General features: G+C 46.0%; 1 protein-coding gene across 1 annotated transcript in view; it reads left to right on the top strand.

Annotated features, from left to right (window-relative positions):
• The first annotated feature begins 518 nt into the window (after positions 1-518).
• Positions 519-21198, top strand: part of PPP1R14C (protein phosphatase 1 regulatory inhibitor subunit 14C) — a 62455-nt gene continuing 41775 nt past the window's right edge. Inside the window, exon 1 of the mRNA XM_070417472.1 lies at positions 519-1343. Coding sequence (XP_070273573.1) covers positions 1038-1343 — 306 coding nt within the window. The 5' untranslated portion in view covers positions 519-1037. The remainder of the gene's footprint in view (positions 1344-21198) is intronic.

Genomic DNA, 21198 nt, shown 5'->3' with positions numbered 1-21198 from the left:
ATAATTTCCTTCTCCATCTCTTTGCCCTAAACCTTATAATAATAAGCTCATTCATTCCCAACGCCACTTGGCTGCATGATGTTTTTAAAGTGGTTAGTCCTGCAGTGCTTTCCCCAGGTAAAAAGAGGTTGTTTGGAAATGGTATTGAGAAAGAAGCAAGCTGGCTATGCAGTAAGACATGTAAGACCAGTAAACCGGCCCTGACTCTTAGAGAAATGCTCGCTGTCTGGATGTCCCCAGCCCCTTAGCCCAAGGGACAGCACGCCTGCTGCCCTTTAGATATAGAGATGTTCCAATGCTCGACCTATGAACAAACAGGCAGTTAGGAGGGAAAACTGGTCTGAAGAGTTCTCAGGTGTGGCGATCGCCCGATTGCACAAACATTGCCTCCTTGATTTTTGTCATCGTCTGGGAGAAGAAGAGGCATGAATAGGAATGTGTGTTCGGAGCGGCGGGGTGGGGCTGGCAGCGGAGGAGATACTTCCCCGCCCTCGGAGGAGACGGTAGAAAGAAGAAAACCCTCGTGGGGAACCTGCGGCGCGGTTCCTTTCCCTGTCCCCTTCCTGGCCACCCCCTGCCCAGGGCCCAGGCCTTGGGAGGCGGGTCCGTGGGCTCTGGAACTGCACAGGGACGCGCGATTCTCGTCTCCGGGAGAAGAGGACGCGGTCGCCCGCGCTGAGGACCATCCCTGGCACGAGACCCGCGCCTGTCGTCTCGGTGTCTACACAACGGCCACCGCGCGACGACGCGCTCACATTCCCGCTTCTGCGCGCAACTCCCACGCCCGGGCCCCCTGCCCGCCGGGCGCCAGATCCGCCTCCTGGGCTGGACCGAGAGGGTCCTGGGCGGCGTCTTTAAGGCTGCGGTCCCCGCCCTCCCTCCTCCCCGCCCTCGTGGTGTAGCCTCGGCTCCTCCGACCTCCCCGAGAGCCCGGCAGCCAGGCGCGCGCGGCGCGGAGCAGGTGCGGCGAGCCCCTCGCATGCCGCTGCCCGGCCCGCCCCTCCTCCCGGCCGCACTCGGCTCCGGCGCGCGAGGACATGTCGTTGGCGACGGGCAGCAGCGAGGCAGCCGGTGGGGCTGGTGCAGGCGGCGCGCGGGTTTTCTTCCAGAGCCCCCGGGGCGGCGCGGGCGGCAGCCCGGGCTCCAGCAGCGGCGCGGGCTCCTCCCGGGAGGACTCGGCGCCCGTGGCCCCCGCGGCCGGGCAGGTTCAGCAGCAGCAGCAGCAGCAGCGGCGCCACCAGCAGGGAAAAGTGACAGTGAAATACGATCGCAAGGAGCTCCGGAAGCGGCTGGTGCTGGAGGAGTGGATCGTGGAGCAGCTGGGACGGCTGTACGGCTGCGAGGTACCTGGACACGGGGCCTGGAGGGTGGGGGCCTCCCTCTCCCCATGTGCCCACCCAGGAATTCTCCAGGGCCCGGCGCGCACGGTCCTGGCTCCCCCAAGACCCAGCGCTGGGGCGGGGCGCGGCGCGTTCTCGATCCAGGGTGCTCTCTGGCCCCGGGGAGCCGCGAGTGGGACGCCTCTGACTGGGTTCAGCCGCTGGGTGCCCCGGAGAGCTGCAACCCCCCTTGCTGGCTCCAGATGTAAATTGTGTCCAGGATGGAGAGCCAGACTTAAAATTGGTGACGGTGGGTGACGGTGTGGGATTGGGTCTTGTTAAGCATATTGCCTTTCTGGATCTCCAGGGGCTCACCCCAGCTGCGCTTAACCCCGGGGAGAACAGAACTCGCTCCTGGGATCCTGGTAATCCCGATTTTTGTGGAGAGGGAACCGAAAGGAGAGGTTCTGGGGATCTCAGAGGCTCCTTCTGCTCCTGAAATTCTACATCCAAATCAGGAGAGGAACGCGTTCCCTCTCCCAGGCTCCCCCCCCCCCCCCCCCCCCCCCCCCCGCCTCCGGCCCAGCCTGTTCCCATAATTAATCCTTTCATTGCCCAAAGCTGCACACCTTGAGCGTTGTGGAAGCGGCTTTCTTGCTTCCTGGCCGAGCTCAGCTGCTCCTGTTTATGGTGCAGAATGAAAGCCTCGGGCGACCTCCCTGGAAGGGCGCCTGGGTGGAGGGAAGGTAGCTCAGCGCTGGTCGGGACGCTGTGACCTCCCACAGCTGAGGGGCGCAGGCTGTACGCCACTCCGCCCGACATGTTTACATTTGATGTCAGGAGGAATATTTAGAAAGAGCTGTGACAAAGGTAGGCTAGGAAAAAAACCAAGGCCAGTATGATCTCTCCTCAGAGTCTTTAATAACAGTAATTTAAAATGAAGTCGTCTACTTCTGCGGGAGTGGAATTTGGGAAGGGTGGAGGAGGATTAATAATTTAGGACATGGTGTCTAAGTTGAAGCTAGGTCTGTGTCCTTACAACTGTTAACGCTCTTCAGTAACAATGAAAGCCAGATGGACTCCCTGGCCTTTTCATTGGTTTGGGGAAAACTAGAGTTTCACACCTTTTGTGGCTAATTGTGAATACATATCCTCCTTAACATTCTCGTCACACAAGGAAACAGCATTCTCATTATGGACTACCGCTGAATGGTTATGATATAATGAAGCTTGGCTATCTGACTCATGGGCTTGTAAAATATATTGTTTTTCCAGCCCAGCTCCTATAAAAAGCCATTTTAATGTCATGAATAAAAACTGGCCAACGTCGGAAGTGTTCATGTTTTTCTTAAGTAGGAAGTTGGCAAAACTCTCCAAAGGAACAATATACATGATCTGGATGGGGCTACTGCATGCTCTGTCTTGCCTCTGTAGAATCCAATTAATTTTCATTTATTAGTTTCATACAGGCCTTTATACTCCATTTTGAATGTGAAAGATTTGAGTTCATAGAAAAACTGCTGTTGAAATTAACAATGCTTTGGCAATGTTCCTTTTTTTAAAAATATATTTTATTGATTTTTTGCAGAGAGGAAGGGAGAGAGATAGAAAGCTAGAAACATCGATCAGCTGCCTCCTGCACATCTCCTACTGGGGATGTGCCCGCAACCCAGGTACATGCCCTTGACCGGAATCAAACCTGGGACCTTTCAGTCCGCAGGCTGACCCTCTATCCACTGAGCCAAACCGGTTTCGGCTGGCAATGTTCCTTTTATGGGAGACTGAATGGATGGAGCTTGGGCAACTCGAGAGAGTTCCAGACTCTCAGTAGGTTGCCAATTCATATGTTTTAAAAACTCTTCAGAATAACTGGGAGGAAAATGGAGGGTTGATTGTTCACTGTATTGAACATGTGGGTATATTTTTTAAAGGGTAAATATAACCTTGAATCTTTTCTTTGTATTTCTTCTTCTCTCATTTTAGACCTCCAACATATAGCAAACAGCTTTGATTTGAAAGATAGGTTTTGTGGTGAAATGATACAAGATGCTATATGCTGCCCCCCTGTCATTAAAATGTGGCAAGCACTTCTCTTCCAGTTGTGTGTTCTGTCATTTTGGAGTGAAGGAAGATAAATCATTGAGAAGGTTCTTGGCAATTTGTAATTACTATGCTGATGGCACGCCTCATTTAATAATCGAAAGCACGTGGACAAATAATTAGCCCTATAAAGGATTGTCTTCTTCCATCTAGTTCTCCACTGGTAGGCTCTCTTTCAGCCTCGTTTCTCTGGCCTGGTAGCCTTCCCTTGCTGACAGCTTCAAGTAGTTCAGCCTGTGACATGTGCATGGAGAAGGACTTACCCTGGCTTAAAGCTCTGAATCTCATGAATACAAAGGTTAGGATGCCGGGAGCTGGTCCATCCTTGCTGTTTCAAGGGACCTGGCATATATGGCATACTGGACCGGCTCCCGGCATTAGGAAATGCCCTTGTTTAACACTTAAAGTTGGTAATTTTTTCAACTATTTATCACATGAAGTTGACACAGAAAGCCAATTTGCCTGAGCTAACAGCTAAGTTGGGGGTGGGGTGCGGGGAGAGTGGTTTGAACACGTATTTAATTTCAGAAGAACTTTTAAAAGGCAGGTCAGCAGTTAGATGACTTGTCCTTCACAGAGTAGAAAATAATGATCTTTTGGAGCAGCATAAAGCATGAGATTTAACATTAGAAAAGAGTGGGAAGGAAGAAATACACTTCCTGGCTGTGGTCTTATCCAGAAGTTTGCACTGCCATCAGTTTAGCATGGAGAATAATGTAAAGACAGGATGTGAGGAGAGCTTACTAGGTACCAGGTGCTGTTCTAGGCACTTTGTAGTCACTCACTCACTTAGTCTTTACAACAACCCTGTGAAGAGGGTGCTGCTAGTATCTCTATCGTACAGATGAGGAAACGGAGACAGAAAGATTAAGAGGCTTTCCCAGCTCACATAGCTGGTGAATGGCGAGGGGTGGGGGGGTGGGAGGGGGGAGTGGACCCCGGGCCTGCCTGAAACTTGGCAGGGTCTCAAGCAAGAGAACAGATGGAGGCTCTCATAGCACACATCTAAATATTTTAAAGTTATAAATTAAGTCAACAAAGGAGCATTTATCTACCTGCCTTGACAACAATTGCTTCAGAATGGCCTGCAGGGTTAGGTTTGGATTTGGAATTCTCAGGCTTCCCAGAGCTCAGAGCTGGAATGCGGTTGGGGAGAATCTTCCTGGGCCTGGGGTCCGCCTCCCTTTGCATTTCTAAAATGCTTAGTTATTGTGTTTCCCTTTATTTTCCATTTCATCTCCTTGTACAGTTTCCTCCTAGGAATTTGGTTATAATGGGACTGTTAGGTTAAGTCTATATCCACAGTTAAGGCTTTCTGGTTTAAGACATTTTCCTATCTTTTCCAAACCATGTCTGGTTTTAAGAGCATTTGAAATCTGGCATAGCATCTCCATGGACACATATTGCAAGATGACTGACTGGACAAGTCCTATTAGTTTTTCCATCTTTCCCAACATCTAGATAACATCCGCACTCCCTGTTGTGCAATTCCATTTGCTTTGGAAATAAAAGCCTGTTGTTCATCTCAAAATGCAAGGGGAAGCCTCACCATAAACAGGTTTGTGCATCGAGGGTTTTCCTGAGTTGTTATCCGGACTGTCCATTGAGGAGGCCTTTCTCTTTGCTGAAGCGGCTGCATTTTAAAAAGTGGTTTCTGGCATATTACACCTTTTCTTCCTCCCCAACTCCCTACCATCCTCTGGCTGTAAATCAGTTTTTCAGATGGTGACTCATAGAAAGAAATACCCTTTGGATTGCTGCCTGATATACACACACAGACACGCGGATGTATGAGCAGAGCCACAAGCACCCCCTCATGTTACTATGTGCACCAAAGAAAAAATTACAAAGGAAATATAAGATGGGACTTTATTAATACTTAAATCTGATGTTCTGTTCTATTTCATTTCCCAGAGTTGTTGGTTGTGACCCTCTAGATTGATCTCATAACACATTTCTGGACCATGGGTTGTAGTTTAAAAAAATACTGTAAGGTACAGCATAGGGCAGCGGTTCTCAACCTGTGGGTCGCGACCCCTTTGGGGGTCGAACGACCCTTTCACAGGGGTCGCCTAAGACCATCAGAAAACACATATATAATTACATATTGTTTTTGTGATTAATCACTATGCTTTAATTATGTTCAATTTGTAACAATGAAATTGGGGGTCACCACAACATGAGGAACTGTATTAAAGGGTCGCGGCATTAGGAAGGTTGAGAACCACTGGCATAAGGACTATAGTCAGTAATATTCTAATAACTAGGCATGGCGCTGGATGGGTACAGGATTTATTGGGTGATCACTTGTTAATTTATGTCTGGCCACTGAAACCAACATAATGATGTATGTCAACTGTAATTGAAAAAAAAATGATAAAAAATACTACTTCAAAAAGGGAAAAGTCTAAACATATGTAATAAAATTAGCTGACATTTATTGAGTGCTTTCTATGTAACAGGTATGATTTGTGTAATCCAAGTAACAACCTCTCATATTCCATTTTATGGATGTGGAAATTGAGGCACAGAGAAGTCTGGAAGTTGCTCCAGGGCCCTCTAGTGGGACTTGGCCGAGCAGGGATGTGCCTGGAAAGTCGGATGGCACCTTAACCACTGCACTGTACTGCTTCCTGAGGGAGGACAGTGGGTCCCGTCTGTGAACCCCGTCTTTCACCCACTCTCCAGGTGTGATGGTTGGAACTTCTAAGCTGACTGACAGTGCCTGTGGGGATACCCCTGTCAGCGGGTGTGTTCTGTGCCTGCATCAGGCCTCTTGCTTGAAGTTCAGGTCCTTGCTTTGTATGTAGATCCGCTGCTACAACATCAAATTAGCCTGCTGTGCTGCTTTGTGAGTCCCTCGGCTGGTGGTAGAAACTGCTGCTTAGAATTTGGCTTGTGAATTATTTGGTGAAACACCATTTGTGTATTTGAGAATGAATAGCATTTTAAACAAAACTGCTTTAAAAAAATCTCCATAAAGTCAATCTGTAAAATATTAAGGAATAAACTAAACACGTTAAAAGTCTATGAATAGCCCTAGCTGATTTGGCTCAATGGATAGAGCGTCGGCCTGCGGACCAAAGGGTCCTGGGTTCGATTCCAGTCAAGGACATGTACCTTGGTTGCAGGCTTCTCCCCAGCCTGGGCCCTGGTCAGGGTGCATTCAGGAGGCAACCAATCGATGTGTTTCTCTCACATCGATGTTTCTCTCTTCCCCTTTCTCTTCCATTCTCCCTAAAAATCAATGGGAAAATATCCTCGGGTGAGGATTAATAAAAAAAGTCTATGAATAAAAGAATTCTAAGTTACCAAAGGAAGAAAGGAAAACTGTACTTCGCACATTTCCGCTTGCAACAATGGTTACAGGAACTTGATGTGGAGCTATGGTTGAAAGAATAAATGCTTTGAAGCTAGATGAGCCTTAAGTCACCTCAGGCCCAAGCATTTATTTATTTATTTATTATTTTAAAATATATTCTTATTGATTTCAGAGAGGAAGGAAGAGGGAGAAAGAGATAAAAAACATCAATGATGAGAGAGAATCATTGATCGGCTGCCTCCTGCACGCCCCACACTGGGGATTGAGCCCGCAACCCGGACATGTGCTCCAACTGGGAATTGAACTGAGACCTCCTGGTTCCCAAGTTGATGCTCAACCACTGAGGCTCACAGGCTGGGCAGGCCCCAGCCTTTAGTGGTAGTTAGAGATGAGGCAGATCTTTAACCTCTCTGGGCCTCGCTTTCTCCCTATATTTAAGGGAATCATCCTGGCCTCTTTGTAGGGTTGTCATGAGGACTGAATGGGTGAGACACAGAACCTGGTAGCTGGAACATAGTAGGTGCCCAGTCATTGTTGTAATTTGAACCACACCCAGCCACTAACTGTTGGTTATTCTCTATGATGTGGGGAGAGGGCAGGAGGAGGAAGAAAACAGGTATTCACATCTACCAGGTTATAGAATTTGGAGAAGGATGTGTGGGTACTTTGGGGTCAGAGATGGTGTGTCTATGAATTATCAGCGGTTGCGAACCGGTGGTCTGCAGACCATTGGTGGTCCGTGAGGTCCGAAAGGTTGGTGACTGCTGCTCTATATTATTTCCCTTTTTCCTAGAGCCTTCCTCATTCGGTAAGTTCCTGTGGTTTTGAGGTATATATGTGTAGAGAAATTAGACTTCAACAATTCGAAGGCGGGGTCTGTCTGAATTTTCTTTGTCTATGGCCCTAGTAGAGCACAGTTCTTCAACCATGAAGCATTTGTTTGAATGAATGAAAAAGGGCCAGTCCTCAGAAAATCTTTGAAAAACCTTCGGTGTTTTAATATTGAATTAGTGGGTAGTGTTTCTTCGTCATAGTCATGGCTAAGAAACACAACCGATCCATGATTTTGTTATAATAATCCATATCATGCTCTTGCATCACTACTGTTTCATGTCAGCATTGTTGGAAAATATACCTTCCTTCATTGACTTATTTGCTCCAAGCAGGAATTTAAAAATAGCAGTGGCAGCTAATTGATTTTTAAGCTTAGATTGAGAGCATTCTTTTGAAAATTTGACCTTCCCTGAGTCTCCCGTCCACTCTTTCTTTTTCTTCGCTTCTACTGGGTCCCCTGCCACACTAGTTCTGACTGCTGCTCTCACCTCTGTGTGTTCGCATCCAGTGTCTTCTGTTTTTCTCCCAGCTTTGAAACAACCTGGCTGCCTGTGGCACCCCTGGCCTAGCTCATAGCTCTCCTCAAAGAAGCCATCTCTTTCTAGATCAGCGGTTCTCAACCTGTGGGTCGCGACCCCTTTGGGGGTCGAACGACCCTTTCACAGGGGTCGCCTAAGACCATCAGAAAAAACATATATAATTACATATTGTTTTATGATTAATCACTATGCTTTAATTATGTTCAATTTGTAACAATGAAATTGGGGGTCACCACAACATGAAGAACTGTATTAAGGGGTCGCAGCATTAGGAAGGTTGAGAACCACTGTTCTAGATGGAGGGAAGGCTGAATTGTTCTGTTCTCCATGGCGTGTGCGCACGATTTCATTCTGTAGTTTACTCTGTTCAGTCTCCTTTTCTTGCACTTGGCTGTTTCAAACTTCACCTGTCTTTTCAAGGCGCCTTCGCTCCATCTCTCCTCCCTTCAGAGTCCTTGCAGCCTCCTGTTCAAGCCAGTCCAGCACCCTCCCAGCTCTTCCTTCCCTCATTGCCCTCCCCTCTTGGCTGCATTTCAACCTCCCCCTTGCTCCCAGCACATACACAAGTTGAAGTCTTTCACTTGTGTTAACAACTACCCCTTGTCCCCTCCCCCCCCCAATCCTGTATCTCCTCTGGTTGGCACCCTATCTTTCTCTCTCCCTTACCATCTATTTTTCCAGATCTTTCTCCACCCACAGTCTGATGTCAGCTCCCACCACGGCCTCCCTGAGGACCCAGTGGGCTTGCTTGGGTCTTATTTTACTTGGCCTTCTGTGCCACTGGGTGCCCATCACCATTTCCTCTAGAAGGCCTTCTCGTCCTGTTCCCTAGCTCCTCTTACAAACTCCTTCCTGGGTTTTCTTTCTCTGCCCGCCTCCTCAGTGCTGATGTCACACAGGTCTGCCTCTGGGTCCCAGCTCTGCCTTCTCTGCTTTTTTTTTTCACCGCTGCACGCTCTTTCTGGGTGCTAGGAATATTCCCGTGACTGCAGTTGCAGTCCATATGCCAACAACTCTTCGATCTACATTTTTAGCCCAGATCTGTTTTCTGAGCACCAGACATATTCAGAGAGTTTTGAAGTGGACAACTCCACTCAGATGCTCCATAGCAACCTCATATTTAACTCATCTGAAATGAGTTTATCATCTTCCTCTGCTGACCTACTCCTCTCTCTCAGTTCTCTCACATGTTATCATCCACAGATGTCCCAGCCAAAGACTGCGCTGGCGTCCTCTCTCGCCTCTCCCTGGCCCGCCACACCCAGTGGTCACGAAGTCTTGTTCGTGCTTGCTCCTTATGGCTCTGGAGACTAATTCCTTTGTCTCCCAGCCACTGCTTTGGCCCAGCAACTTATAATTTCTCTCCTGTATTATAGCAATAGATATTTCAGTCTCGTTTCCCTCAAATTGCTGCTAGTACTATAGTATTGCTGCTATTACCAGTCCTCTGTGCTTGCTGTTATTATTACTACTATTTCTGCCACTAATGCAGCTCTGTGAAGGCCAGGGGATTTATCTGTTTCGTCTCCTACAGTCAAACCTCCCAATGCCTCGGTGAGGTGGCTGGTATCTTCATTGCTCATGGTTTAGAGCACTGAGATCAGAGAAGTTGTTACTTGTCCTTGTGCAAGATCATGCTGATTCCAGAGTCGCCTAGCCACAATGCTACCATTGATCCCTGCAGCTACATTTATTAAGTTCCTACTGCATACCCCGTCCTTTATAAGCTCTCACTGAATCCTTGCAAGGGTTCGTGAACTCTTCAAGGTAGGTAAAGAAACTCAGTCCCTGCCACATCCCTCAAGTGGCCGAGTCAGGATGGCCCCTGCCTTGTCTCTGACTCCCGGGCTGGGGCCTCTTCCTCTGAGCCTCTGTGATGCTTCAGAGCCCCCTCCACACTGCCAGGGCATCTTTAAAATCCAGACTGGAGCTGGCCATTCACCATGGCCTTCAGGGTAAAGCGTGAGCACCTTACCCTGTGACAAGGGCTCAGGGGACTGCCCCATCCAACCCTCTAGTCCAGGGGTCCTCAAACTTTTTAAACAGGGGGCCAGTTCACTGTCCCTCAGACTGTTGGAGGGCCGGACTATAGTTTAAAAAAAAACTATGAACAAATTCCTATGCACACTGCACATATCTTATTTTGAAGTAAAAAAAACAAAACGGGAACAAATACAATATTTGTATTTGCATGTGGCCCACAGGCCGTAGTTTGAGGACCCCTGCTCTAGTCTCATCTCTTGCCACTGTCCCCACCCCACTTCTTTAGTTATGAACCGAGATCTAATCAGGGAAGGCAGGAGCCCCTTCTCATTTGCTTCTTCCTCTGCCAGACTCACCTCCCCCTCCCTCCCCACCTTACCTGGCTACTTGTTACCTATTCTTTAGGCTCACTCTTGAGCTGCCTCCTCCAGGCAGCCTCTCTGATAGGTCTCCTCACCGGCAGACTTATAGGCCTTTGCTGGCTGCTTCTTACCCCTTCCTCAGCAGTCTTTCTATAATCCTGTCCCCACCCAGGGCCCCCTACACCTGTCCCCCCAGCAGCAGCTTCGAGGGGGCAGAACCTTGTGATTTTTGCAGCCCCACTGCCTCTTGCACACCTGGCTGCACCCGTGCCTGGCTGTTAAGTGAGAGAGACAAACTGGGCCTCAAGGGCAGTTGGCAAATATTCTGGTGCTTTGCTTTTCAGAAATACAGACTGCATTCATGTAATTGGGCTCTGCCAGCATTAAAAACCTGCTCTTTCATTGTGACTGGAAGTTTTGGCCCATTTTCATGGTTATGAGTTATGTCCACGCAGTCCTTTGAACCTGTGAACTAGAAGGAAGTTGTTTGGAATACAGCACAGACGTGTGGGCAGGAAAAGTCTTCCACGGAAGTAATCGCAGGTTCCTGCCATTCTTTACCGTCATTTTCAGTTTTCCGGAATGTGCACGAATACGGCCTTATTTGCCCAGTAACCGTTCATTTCTTTGGGAGTGGACATGCTCGCTGTGCCGGGGAGTGGTGAGCGCTGCTCCACCAGCAGAGAAGACCCGAGCCACAGGCTCACACAGGTCTGGCGAGAACAGGAGTGAAAGCCAGGATTTCTGCTTCTGCTCAAAAGTTCTGCAATAACTTCTCCCCCAGACCCTTTTAGTCAGCAGCGGCAGTTCAGAAATCTGTTCCACTGCGTGAAAGCTTAGAGAAAAGGGGAGACCAGAGTGCGGATTAGGCTCTGAAACATGACTCTGTGGTCCAGAAAAAGTGATCAAAAAAGGGCTTTTCCTCTTTGAAAGAATCTGTAGGGCTGGTTGTGACAGGAGCTATGGAGGGCAGAGGTAGTCATTCATTCATTCATTCATTCAGCACATATTTATATAGATGAGGAAAGGGAACAAGAAGACTTACTCCATCCCTCTAAACTGTGTAAAGGAAGGAGTTGAAAAGTACAGGGACCCTTCCTGTAGGAGAAGAATGTAGGCATCCCTATGAGTGCAGGCCTTTGTGTTAGCCCATCCAGTAAATGATTCACTGCACAGCGGGCGTGTGCTTCCTTTACTCACAGCCTGTTTTCAGGAGAGGGTATGCTGAACTCATTAACACTGTAATGTCAACAACTGAGAACACTTTATCTTCCATTTTAATGGAAAATAAGGGCTAAGTAAGCGAAAGTAATCTCTTACCAGCTGAACTTTGGGAATTAATAAACCTGGGCAGGCTTATAAATAGATAACATCATTCGTGGGCTGTGGGGCCTTGTTGGAATCTGTGAGATCTATGGAATCAAAGCGTGTCTGTTGTTCCCAGCAGGATGGTGCAGGCAGGGCTCTGGCCGTGGGACTCTGTTATAGCTCAGTGACCTTGGAAGTAATTCTCCTGATAGACTCTTGTTCCTAGGTTTTCGTTCCCCATCTGAAAAAAAGTGAGGTTCTAGGTCTTTCAAGCTCCAGACTTTAGAGCAGTGATGGCGAACCATTTGAGCTTGGCATGTCAGCATTTTGAAAAACCCTAACTTAGCTCTGGTGCCGTGTCACATATAGAAATTTTTTGATATTTGCAACCATAGTAAAACAAAGATTTATATTTTTGATATTTATTTTATATACTTAAATGCCACTTAACAAAGAAAAATCAACCAAAAAAAATGAGTGTCATAGGTTTGCCATCACTGCTTTAGAGATTCTTTAATAAAGCTGGCTCCACATTAGAAAAAATGAGATTTATTAAAGAGAAGGTTATATTTAAAGCAGTGATAGAGCCCGGCCGGTGTGGCTCAGTGATTGAGTGTCAATCTATGAACCAGGAGGTCACGGTTTGATTACAGGTCAGGGCACATGCCTGGGTTGTGGGCTGGATCCCCAATAGGGAGTGTGCAGGAGGCAGCTGATCAATGATTCTCTTTAACCAGTGATGCTTCTATCTCTGTCTCCCTCCCACTCTGAAATCAATAAAAAACATATATTTAAAAATAAATAAGGCAATAATAGAAAGATCTTTCCCTTGCAAACCTGAGATGAGAGCTAGACTAGTTCGCCAAAGGATCATCCAATTTACATAGTTAATTTTAGTAGCTAAAGTGAGCATGTATTTTTCCATCCTCTCCTTGGCATGATCTCTGGTGTGATGAGACTTAGGAAGGATCAGATCAACAATCGTCAAAAAAAACCCAAAAACCCCCACTTCTAACCCCCTCCAGCTCTTCCTCCCCATTATAAACTTCCAACTTAAATTTGAAATCTGACAAATACAGTTATTCATAGCTAACCTATCTGCTTTTTTGCTTTAATTGGGTTAACCTTTAAGAAGAGCTGGCATATTTGACTTAAACACTTGCAGCGTATAATTTATAATATTGGCTGTCGGAGGGCCTTTCCTATTCTTATTTGTCCTTTAGCTTGGCAGCTCATAATTAACCAATAGTGATATTTATTTTAACTTGAGGAACATATGTGTTGAGGTATAAAATGAGCATCTGAGAAGTAGAATCACAGCAGCTTTAGGAAATAAAATTTAAAAACTGTGAAGGCTACAAATTAGCCTAAATAAGAAGCCAAATAAATCTGCACTAAACAAATTAATTTTCATTGGGGAATTTATTTCTGGAATGTCCCTTTATAGTTGGTTTCAGAACTAACATGACAGGATAGAAAAAAAAAAGTGTAGATTTCTCATGGACAGTGTTGGTAGGAAGTGAAAAACAGAATTTATCCCTCTTGGTAATATTTATTTTGTGTGAAGATAGAATCCATAAAGCACCACCAGATAATCCCATTCAATCCACACAAAAGCTCTTTGATGTGAGTAGTTTTCTCATTTTTAAATGAGAAATCAGTTTCTGAGAAATCACGTTTCTGTTAAATGTGAGCATCAGTTTCCCCTTCACCACCTGACCATTTCCGTGAAGTCTAGTATGTTTGGCCTCTACACCGGGCAAGGCTTCTCTGCTTAATTTATGTGATACATTTTCAAATATGCTTCCTCTTTAACAATGTACAGGCTGCCTGAGAGAAGCCATTTGTAGGGTTAAGCTATCTCTTTAGAAAAATTCAAATCCATTCGTTCTCAAATATATATTCCCGTGAGCATGTTACTTATTTCATTGATGGCCAGGTTTACATGAACCCTTAGTATTAGAGCCTTATGCTCTCCATCTATTCACTCAAATGGAGTGTTGAGCTTACTAGTAAAAGTTAGAAACTCGCCTGAAATAAGCCTGACGATACAGAGTGGGTATTTTATTCTACATGTTTGAAAGGACCAGCTGTTATTACCTTTGGCATGGTAGAAGTAAAGAAATAGAGCTTCTTCTAAATAAAATGTGAAACATCCGTAACAACTTGTCTGGCTTATGTTAAAGGCTGTTTTTGTTCTGTGCACTGTGGTCAGTCATCGGTTGACATCTTTTATGTTTTATATGTCAGTAGTGCGGCTGACGTCGCTGTTTCATTCATTTCTGCTAATATTAAATCAAATTTGATTCAAGCGATGTAGCAGGGTGTTGAGTTTTCAGTTTGGCAAAAATGTTTTTTTCTGCCTAGTTCTTGTGAGCTAATAGTCTGCGTAACAGCTCTAATTAGTCAACTGGTTTTTCTCCTGTTTGTGCTGGGGTGTGGGAGCTCTGACAGGTCACAAGAAGATGAATCATGGACTTGATGCTAAAACATGATTATGCTTGCTATAATGAAAACATCCTACAAATATTACAACTACGAAATAACGCACTATCTCTGGTAGACAAGTGCCGTTTGTTCAGCTAAAATATTCCATTTCTTTTTAAAAATATTTTTATTGATTTCAGAGAGGAAGGGAGAGGGAGAGAGACATACATCAATGATGAGAGGGAATCATTGATCAGTTGCCTCCTGCACGCCCCCTACTGGGGATCGAGCCCACAACCTGAGCATGGGCCCTTGACTGGAATCGAACCCAGGACCCTTCAGTCCGCAGGCCAATGCTCTATCCACTGAGCCAAATCAGCTAGGCTGTGGTCGGCAAACTGCGGCTTGCGAGCCACATGCAGTTCTTTGGCCTCTTGAGTGTGGCTCTTCCACAAAATACCACATGCAGGCACATGTACAGTGTGATTGAAACTTCGTGGCCCATGAGCAGAAGTCGGTTTTCGGCCTGGGCGAGTCTATTTTGAAGAAGTACTGTTGATATTTGGCTCTGTTGACTAATGAGTTTGCCGACCACTGACTAGGGCAATATTTCATTTCTTCATCAAAGCCCAGATGATTCAGTATTAAGTAATCTCATGCCAGAGCAGTGTTTAAGGGTGGCTAGTGAAAACGTTTGTGTATCTAGGTAAACAGACGATCACCTGAACTAGCCTGAGACTCTCACAGCATTGAGCTGCCCAGGCTGCCTCAAACCTCTGGGATATGCCCATGGTAAACTTTGGGGGAGGACTAGAGGGCTGTGTTTAATAAGCAGAGAGCCCAAGCTTGCGTTCACTTATTACTCCAGAGGAGAAAAAAATGAGTTTATTGATCATTGACACCTTACATAAGTTGCCTTGCATAAAGCAATTTAAAACAGGGAAGGAGGGCACAGAATGAGATTCAGAGCCCATATAAATCATTGAGCAAAATGAAATCCAAGTTCTCAAGCCAGCCATTGAGACTAAAATGCTGACCTACCGCCTCCTGGGGTTCGAGGCGTTGAGTAGGCCGGGGGTGTGGGTGTGGACCTGCCTTCCTCTCAGGGAACTCAGCTCCTCTCTTGCTCCCTCTTGGCCCCACTTCACAAAATCAAAATAAACAGAAAAGTCACTAGATATGGCTTTTTGCTAGTTGTGGGAACTAGTTTGTCCCATCTCAGAGATCCCTACTGGTTGTGATCAGGGGTTCTTTTCCCCCCTTTTTTCATTTTTATGATATATATTTTAATCATATATTATATATTAGGGGTTCTTTCATCTTTATGTCCGAATGCAAGGAGTCACATTCTAAGATAGACCCTTCCTTCTCCCAGGTGTGGGCTTGGTCCACCAGGAGGATCGAGAGCTCTCCTGACCCACCTTCATTCACAGGATGGCTATGAGCCTTCATCCTTGGCTTCCTTTAACCCCCCTTTAAATGATAGAGCCCTTTCAGGGGTGTTTTCAGCATTAATAATGTTAAAAATCATAATAATCACCCCAAGAAAAGCTCAGGATATTTATGAAAGCTTCATTAGCAACATCTATGACCTTTTTGCCATAATGAATTCTGCCTCATTAATACATATATTCAAATTAAAGATATGTTCTTTGGCCAAAAAGAGAGCAGACATTTTTTATCATTTGTCAATTTGAGGTTTTTCTTTGGTGGGGTATAGGGCTTGATTGAAAATTTTGGTCACACATCAGGTTTTACGAATATAGAATAATCTAGTTAGTATATCAGAACAAAAAATCTTGCTGAGTTGACTTAAGAGAATTACCTTTTTAATTCAACAGAATTATGACATTTGAGTTAAGTGATAATTGATAACAATATTTTTCCATAAGATACCTTTTATAATTGCCTAAAATAGATGGCAAAGATTGCAGAGATATGTAATAAATATTAATTAGTGTCATTATGGGCAATTTTTATTTAATTTATGTTTTGTATAATGAACATGTATTCATTTTATTAGAGAAGGAATAATCTACAGTTACAATGTTAAGACCATAGTCCTTAAAAAAGAAAAGAAAAGAAAAAGACCACCTTTCGTGTTGTTTTGCCTTCTCTTCTATATGAGGCAGCCAGGGTTTAAAAAATTTGAAATTGTAAATAAGGAAAAAATAAGCCAACAGTTTTGTTCCTATTCAGCTCTTTCTCTTTACATTTGCAGAATAAGCACCGATAATCTTTTAAGGAATTAGGGTGTCATCGTTATCTTTTTGGGTAAAAAGGCCATCTCCAGTGAGGGTGGTGGCTCCACCCATAGGTCAGAGGAAAGTCAGAAGGAAGAGTGCGTCACCTCTACCTTCTCTCAGGAGCCCATCCCTTCCATCTGCTCAGGGACTTTCCTCTTCTTTACCTGCAGCCTCTCCTCCATTTCAGGAGCCCTCGAGCTGCACACTTAAGATCTGTGCACCTCATGATGTGGACATTATACCTCAATACAGCAGTAGGACACACAGGCCCACAAAACTCTCCTTCATCCCTACTTTGTCCCCTTCTGCTCTCCTGTCAGGCCCCTGCTGTGTTGCTTATCTCTATGGAGAGGATCATGCCCCCCAGGTTGCTAAGTCCCAGGTGCCCATCCCAGTGCTCAGCCTCATGCTCTCAGAATGTTTGACTGTCCTGCTTCCCAGAGCCACTCCATCTATTACCCATCCATCAGCCATCCCAACCTCTGTCCATCCTCCATCAGCCACTGTGCTGTCCATCTGTTCCTCCCTCCACTATCCATCCACCTTCTACCAGGCCCACTTTAAAAAAAACCCACAAAACTTAATTTTTAAAAGATGGTTAGAGTTACAGAAAAATTTTTAAGATCGTTTCCATATACTCTCCAACCAATTAGTAACATCTTAAATTAGGATGGTACATCTGTCACAATTAACGAGCTATTATTGGTACATTATTATTAGTAACTAAAATCCACACTTTATGCAGATTCCTTAGTTTTTACCTCGTATCCTTTATCTGTTCCCAGATTCCATCCAGGGCACCGCATTACATTTAGTTGTCATGTTTCTCAGATTATCTCTGCTATGGCAGTTTCTCAGACTCTCCTTGTTTTTAATGACCTTGACAGTTGTGTGGAGGACTGTTTAGGCATTTTGTAGAATGCCAAAGGGATCACAGTAAAGCGACTTCCTGTTTCTATCTATGCTATATTATTCAAAGTATCAAATGCCTGGCCAGAGTGGCTCAGTTGGTTGGGCATTGTCCCATTCACCAAAAGGTTGCTGGTTCCATCCCCATTCAGGGCACATACCTGGGTTGTGGGTTCTATCCCCGGGTGGGACACGTATGGAAGGCAACCATCAGTGTTTCTCTCTCTCTCTCCACTTCCTTCCTCTTTCTAAGCATGTCCTCGGGTGAGGATGAAAAACAAAATAAACATGTGAGAACTTCCTTAGTTTATTTGAAGGAATTATTCTTTGTTCTAATTCACAATCTGCTTCTTTCTATGGATATTTTTGTGACCTAGTGGATTGGTGTCTCGGGGGCCATAGAGTTGTTACGATCACCTTCAACTAGTCCACATTCTAACAAATCCCTTTCGGGCCACAGAAGTGAGATCTTTCTTTTACTCTGTTATTGGGAGTGAGGCCCATGTAAGGGCAGGTCCTTGCCATTGCTCCCGGTGTCTGGTTGGCAGTGAAGTTGAAGGAGTGGCTGAATCAGGAGAATCCGGTTCACCGTGTGGAGGAACCTGTGGGAGAGACAGTGGGTTTACACTGATTGACGAGACTACTCAGGAAAGTGGGAAGCAAGACTGCTAGGAATAGCCAATTAGTTAAGGCAAGTCGCATTGAGCAAGTGATCTGGCCTTAACCTGTGTACCGGCTAGCCTGTCACTCTCCTCCTTCTGGCTTCCTGTGTTCTTGACTCCATGTCCTGTTTGCCAGAAATCCTAATACCCATGTTTTCCAGCCTGCAAACTTCACCCTGGTTCCCGACAGATGCCTTGCTGGGTGGGTTTGCTGTAGAGTTTCCGACATTGCATTGCCCTCTGGACAGGATTTAGCCAGTCTTCACACTCAGCAGGCCTCTCCCTGCACTGCCTGTCGGAGAGGGCATGGCACACATCTACCCAGTCCCAGGAGCACCTAGACGATGCCTTGAAGCAGAAAACAAGACAACTGTCTTGTTACAGAACCCTCTGCCTGTTGTTGTCTCTGTGACGGGACCTGCAGAGAAGAGAGGGAAGATGAAGCCAGAGTTTGGGCCCATATATGGGTTTCACTTAATGGTGCTTTCGGGCCAGGTTTATATTGGGAAGGGAACTATCTTGGTAGATAAGAAGTGCAAAGTCTTGCCCATGTGACCGAGGACTGGACCCTGTCTGTTGACAGCAAAGAGGGTAAAGATAGGGTCAGGTGTGGAGTGCCCAAGGGGCTGTAACTTGGCTTTTGTGAAGATGCAGTGGGTTTCCACGTAGCCGCCACTTCCTTCCTTCTTTCCTACTTTCCAGTTTGCTTTGCTGTCCTTTTCTCCTTGGTGCAGGGAGGCAGAGGGCAGGTGGGGGTGAGTTACTTTAATTGGGCCAAGTGGACCTGTGTCAGAACCCTAGGGGAGTGATGGCGAACCTATGACACGCGTGTCAAGAGGTGACACGCGAACTCATTTTTTTGGTTGATTTTTCTTTGTTAAATGGCATTTAAATATATAAAATAAATATCAAAAATATAAATCTTTGTTTTAGTATGGTTGCAAAGATCAAAAAATTTCTGTATGTGACATGGCACCAGAGTTAAGTTAGGGTTTTTCAAAATGCTGACATGCCGAGCTCAAAAGGTTCGCCATCACTGGACTAGGGGCTGGTTCTGCCCAGTAACTCCCAGTGAGTAGATCGGGACAGACTTCATCCCTGGGCATGGGAGATGGGCTTCCTTTTGCTGCCTGTGTCATTCCCCTTTGCTCTACTGTTAGCCTGGGTTGTGGTATAAATATTGTCTGGCTACTCATCAGTGTAATGTTTTACCTCACTCGTGAGTAGGCTGCGTACTGTGACCATAACCTCCCAGAGGGCTTTGTGTGCGTCTCTTTCCTGCCCCCCCTCCCCGGGGGCCCTGCACCCCCACCTGCAGACACCTGAGGCTTTTGTGGAGGCTCTGTGCCCTCCCAGTCTACCTGTGCCTTGTGATCAGGGGCTGGCACCACACTGGAAAGGTTTACGCTGACCTGTCTCTGGGCTAAGGGTCCAGTGGTCTGTTTGATAATCCAGCCCAGGTGGGAGGCGGAGGAAACCCTCAAGTGTGGACAGAGGAATGGGGTCCCAGGGACGATGGAAGCCCTATGTAGGTTGACAGAGGGACAAGACCAGCACGAGAATCTCAGGAGGCTCCAGCCACAATCAGAGGGGAAGGGGGTTACCGGATATCTGTTATTTTCCTAACATGCAGGACCAGCCCTTGAAGTTGAGTTCTTCAATCTAAGTAAAGTGAACACAATTGATTTATAGACTTACTGGAAGTATCTCAACCAAGAGATGACTGTGTCTAACCTAAGCATACTAACAGATGTATTATCTTGACTGCTGCTTCCTCTTTCTTTCTTTTTTTAATCATTAAAGATAAAATATGCCTGGCTTTCAAAATTCTCATTGTTTTACTAAATAGCGTATCAGAAATACTACAAAGGATCTTTTTTCACTCTTGGTGATTGTGTTACTATGAGTGGAAGTGATCATCTAAGATGAAGAAAGAGCTAGTTTTGCTTTGTCTCAGCTATCCTGACCCAGTTTAAGGAGATATGGAGGCAGTGAGGTGTGCTCTCTGATAGGTGGGTTTCCAATCTCACAGGAGACTGACTTCTTCAGCCACAGAGAAGGACAGAAAATGAGATCTAGGTACCTCCTGGATTACTGGCCCGAAAAGGGCATGCTCAGGCTAAGCCAGCTCTCTGGGAAGGCCAGCCAGCTGCACTTGCCACTGTCTAGACCAGTGGTTCTCAACCTTCTGGCCCTTTAAATACAGTTCCTCATGTTGTGACCCAACCATAAAATTATTTTCGTTGCTACTTCATAACTGTAATGTTGCTACTGTTATGAATCGTAATGTAAATATCTGATATGCAGGATGGTCTTAGGCGACCCCTGTGGAAGGGTTGTTTGACCACCAAAGGGGTCGCAACCCACAGGTTGAGAACCGCTGGTCTAGATGCTCTCCGTTCCTGTGAGGAAAGAAGGCCTACTCAAAGCTCTGTTCAACTTCCTCACATCCCCTCCAAGTCACTTCCTCCTGGTGGAAGGCAGGCCTATGCGGTCTGCCTGTCCCAAGACTAGAGCCAGCATGGGGAGGCGTGCCGGGAGGCCCTGCGAGGAAAGAGTGAGGGCAGGGGATCACCCAGGTGAGGAGAGTCCCAGTCAGCATCTAGATTTGGGGGTCTGGACACACAGTCCTGTCTTTTAAATAGAAACTAACTACCGATTTGCCCTTTATTAGACTTGGAATCCCCAAATGCACATGTCATGTTAAATCTTTGACATTGGTTCATGGACTATTAAAAATAGTTGATAACATTCATGATGAGGCTTTCATATTTGTGAGATGAAACAACCTTATTATTATTTAGTACTAGAGGCCTGGTGCACGAAAATTCATGCATTGGGGGACGGGGGAAGGGGTTCCTCAGCCCAGCCTGCCCCCTCTCACAGTCTGAGAGCCCTCAGGGGATGTCCCTGTGAGGAGCAGGTCTAAGCCACAGTCTGGCCTCCCTCTGTGGGAGGCAACGGCAACCAGGCTGATCAGGGGAAGGCTCCGCCCTCGAAACCACCTCGGCTGCCTGCCCTCGACCCTTGCAGCCGCCGCTGTCTGGTCTAATTAGCATATTATGCTTTTATTATTATAGAAGATAGTTGTGATGTGAGTAAATAATGTCATGCATAGAATGAGTAAGACAAGAGTTTGAGTCAGTCTGACACACTGACTGGGGAAATTACTCAGCCTTTTTTTTCT

Source organism: Myotis yumanensis, unplaced genomic scaffold, assembly GCF_028538775.1.
Source record: "Myotis yumanensis isolate MYYU_CA2020_CCGP unplaced genomic scaffold, mMyoYum1.0.hap1 SCAF_6, whole genome shotgun sequence".
In the NCBI taxonomy this organism is placed as follows: Eukaryota; Metazoa; Chordata; class Mammalia; order Chiroptera; family Vespertilionidae; genus Myotis; species Myotis yumanensis.
This window is presented reverse-complemented; position numbering and strand designations above follow the sequence as displayed.